Here is a 3,367-nt window from a genome sequence, read left to right as displayed (position 1 = left end):
TCAACACATTAGAGTTCTAACTTTCAAAAGAAGGGACCATTAATTTTTTAATGTTTTGTTCTGATGCAACGCAATGGAGCAAAAGTAACAGCACATATGTTGTTTTCTGAAATGTGCATCCCTTGAAAAAGAAAAGTTAAATCAAAACACTGGGGAATAAATACTTCTACACATATGAGATCGAGGTCAGATTAGTGTCAAAAGCAACTGCAGAGGCACAGAGGAACGAAAATCTGAAATAAAAAAGAAAAGGAAAAGAAAAGAAAAGAATCCTGATACATAAGTGATAAAGAAGTTATGTACAAATTCCCTACAAAAAGAAAGATAATAAGGCTGCTTAGAATAATAAACATGTAGATATTTGTGATATTATTCAAAAACTAATCAACAACTGAAAATGTTGCCAGAGCATCCCATTTCAGTCGTTTGCGTCCATACCAAACTCATCAACAAATCGTATCAGCATACTGTCTATCTGTCAACAAAATGTCCATACAACACAAAGTTCAAATTTATCTGTAACTTGGCATCCTAGGTCCAGTCATTCATATAATTTTCTAACAAACTTAGCGCATACTTTCTTTCACACAAATGAATGCGATGGTAAATGTGAGACATATAGAAGCACAGGGAGCATTGCAAGTTAGCATACATATGTTATATGTAGACAGGAACTTCAAAACTTTGAGAACGCTATCATCAACTACTTCACACTTGAGCTCCACTTTCTTAAGGTATTCTGAAATTGCAGCTGACCTCTTTGTCGCTACGTTTATTGTTGCGGACGAACGTACGGGTCCGTCGGAGGAAAATAATCACGAACGACGACTGATGGAGGATCGGAATTCATGGAGATGGAGGATCATTTCAGGCGGTGATGGCCGCTCTGGTGGTGATGGGGACGCTGTGGAGCACGACGGTCTCGACGGTGAGCCCGGGGCCGAAGCCGAAGAGGACGCCCCAGTCGAACCCCTCCCCCGTGGTGGCCTGCCCATCCTCGGCGGAGCGCTTGCGCATCTCGTCGAGGATGAAGAGCACGCAGGCGCTGGACATGTTGCCGTACTCGGAGAGCACGTGGCGCGTCGCGCGCATCCGCTCCTTGTCCAGGCCGACCTTGGCCTCCACCTGGTCCAGGATGGCGGGGCCACCGGGGTGCGCCACCCAGAAGATGGAGTTCCAGTCGGTGATGCCCAGCGGCTTGAACGCCTCCTCCAGCGCGCGCTCGATGTTCTTGGAGATGAGTCCGGGCACGTCCTTGAGCAGGTGGAATGTGAGCCCCACCTCGCGGAGGTGGCCGTCGATGGCGCCCTCGGAGTCCGGCAGGATGGTCTGCGCCGCCGACACGAGCTGGAAGAGCGGCCGCTCCACGCGCTCGTCGGGTTCAGCGCCCACGATGACCGCCGCCGCGCCGTCGCCGAACAGCGCCTGCCCGACCATGGAATCGAGGTGGGACTCGCTGGGCCCGCGGAACGTGACGGCCGTGATTTCGGAGCACACCACTAGAACCCGCGCCCCGCGGTTGTTCTCCGCGAGGTCCTTGGCCACGCGCAGCACCGTGCCGCCCGCGAAGCACCCCTGCTGGTACATCATCAGGCGGTTCACCGAGGGCCGCAGGCCCAGCATCTTGGTGAGCTGGTAGTCGGCGCCCGGCATGTCGACGCCGGAGGTGGTGCAGAAGACGAGGTGGGTGATCTTGGATTTCGGCTGCCCCCACTCCTTGATCGCCTTCTGCGCCGCGGCCTTGCCCAGCTTGGGGACCTCCACCACCACGATGTCCTGGCGCGCGTCCAGCGACGGCGCCATGTACGCGCACATGTTGGGGTTTTCCGCAAGGTACTCCTCCGTCAGGTGCATGTACCGCTTTCGGATCTGCGACTTGTCGCCTGCACCAGGACAGTCATGTCATGTTCATGTCAAAGTCAGAATCAACCCACGCACCGTCGTCGTCAGTCGTCAAGGCATGCTCTTGACTGCTTGACTGCTGTGTAGAGCTGAGCGAGCGATGGAGACGACGACGACAGATAGAGACAGAGAGACTGAGAGAGAGATACTCACACATCCTCTTGAACTTCTCCTTGAGGTCGGTCATGTGCTCGCTCTTGGTGATCCGGAAGTAGTAGTCCGGGTAGTCCGCCTGGTTGACGCAGTTGGCGGGCGTCGCCGTCCCGATCGCCAGCACGGTGGCCGGACCAGTCGCGCGCTGGGCCTTCCTCACATCCTCCACGGTCACAGTCGCGCCGGCCATCGTCTCCGTCCGCTCTTTCTCTCTACGTTGTACGAGAGACTGCAGCAGGTCGATCGATCGGCCGCTAGCTACTCCGACAGCAGCAGCACTTCGACAGGTCGGTCGCCGGCCGGCTTTCCCGATCGTCGGAGCGAGAGAGCTAGCTGTGACTCCGAGCGAGCGCTGTGGATGGATGATCGGAGGCAGGAGGGCTAGCTGCGCTTGCTGTAGTGATAGAGGAGGCCCGCGGGGTGGTTATATAGCCGCGCGGGCCGGGGGCAGGCGACGACGGGGAGGTGGCGCCCGCTACACTGTGCTGCTATGCCGTCAGGTCGCTACCGCTTTCCATCTATCCTCAGCCGCCGGTCAACCACGTGATCAAAGTCCAACCAATGGGTGGGTTTCTGTTTTTTCTTCTTTTCCTCACCCTATTTTATTGTCTATTTTCATTTTTATTTTTTTCTTTGCGTCGAAGTGTGGCACACGGCTCCTTAATTTAGTTTATCTCGGCAAATTTCGTGGTACTAACCGGCTGCTTCATTTAAACCGACTTCTTTGAAATGGTGGATTGTGTAGGATGGGTCAAACCTAGAGATTTGAGAATTTTCCTTTCAACAAGACCTTAAGTCATCTCCTACTATCATATTTAGTACTACATACGCCTCGCGTTCCAAATTGTAGGTCGATCTGACTTTTCTAGATTCATAGCTATTGCTACGTATCTAGATATATGGAGTAAAAGCTATGTATCTTAAAAAGCCACAACAACTTATAAATTGAAATGAAGGGAGTATTTGCCAAGTCACAGAGACAAATCAGGATACACTGCTCCAAGTGGTGAACATACTTTTAGTTCCAACAGCAAGTAATATATAGGATCATATATACTTTGGCCCTATATGTTTTACCTTGCAAATTATAGATTTCATCCCGTAGATTAATTGTTAGTGCTTGGAATAGATTGTTGGACTGTCATGAATTGTTACAGTTGAGTTATTATTGTAGGCTTTGTACACTGGGAGCTCTTTGTTTTAACTTGTTGATTGTAACATCTGCAAGTTTAAATGTAGTTTTCACTAGTATATAAATGATTTTTAGCAACGTCACCGTTTTCTATCAGAGGCGGTTCAACTAGTACGCCGC

At 51.1% G+C, this 3,367-nt stretch overlaps 1 protein-coding gene across 1 annotated transcript; it reads right to left on the bottom strand.

The window, feature by feature from the left end:
* Nucleotides 1–713: 713 nt before the first annotated feature.
* On the bottom strand, nt 714–2,383 carry LOC136483861 (chalcone synthase 3-like). The gene is made up of 2 exons (XM_066481014.1): nt 2,056–2,383; nt 714–1,883 (listed from the first exon to the last, which is right to left on the bottom strand). Exons 1-2 carry the CDS (start codon nt 2,243–2,245, stop codon nt 868–870), a joined length of 1,206 nt encoding a protein of 401 aa, XP_066337111.1. The 5' UTR covers nt 2,246–2,383; the 3' UTR covers nt 714–867.
* Nucleotides 2,384–3,367: the final 984 nt, after the last annotated feature.

Source organism: Miscanthus floridulus, chromosome 9 (assembly GCF_019320115.1).
Source record: "Miscanthus floridulus cultivar M001 chromosome 9, ASM1932011v1, whole genome shotgun sequence".
In the NCBI taxonomy this organism is placed as follows: domain Eukaryota; kingdom Viridiplantae; phylum Streptophyta; class Magnoliopsida; order Poales; family Poaceae; genus Miscanthus; species Miscanthus floridulus.
The sequence above is the reverse complement of the archived record's forward strand: the minus strand, read 5'-3'. Positions and strand labels throughout refer to the sequence as shown.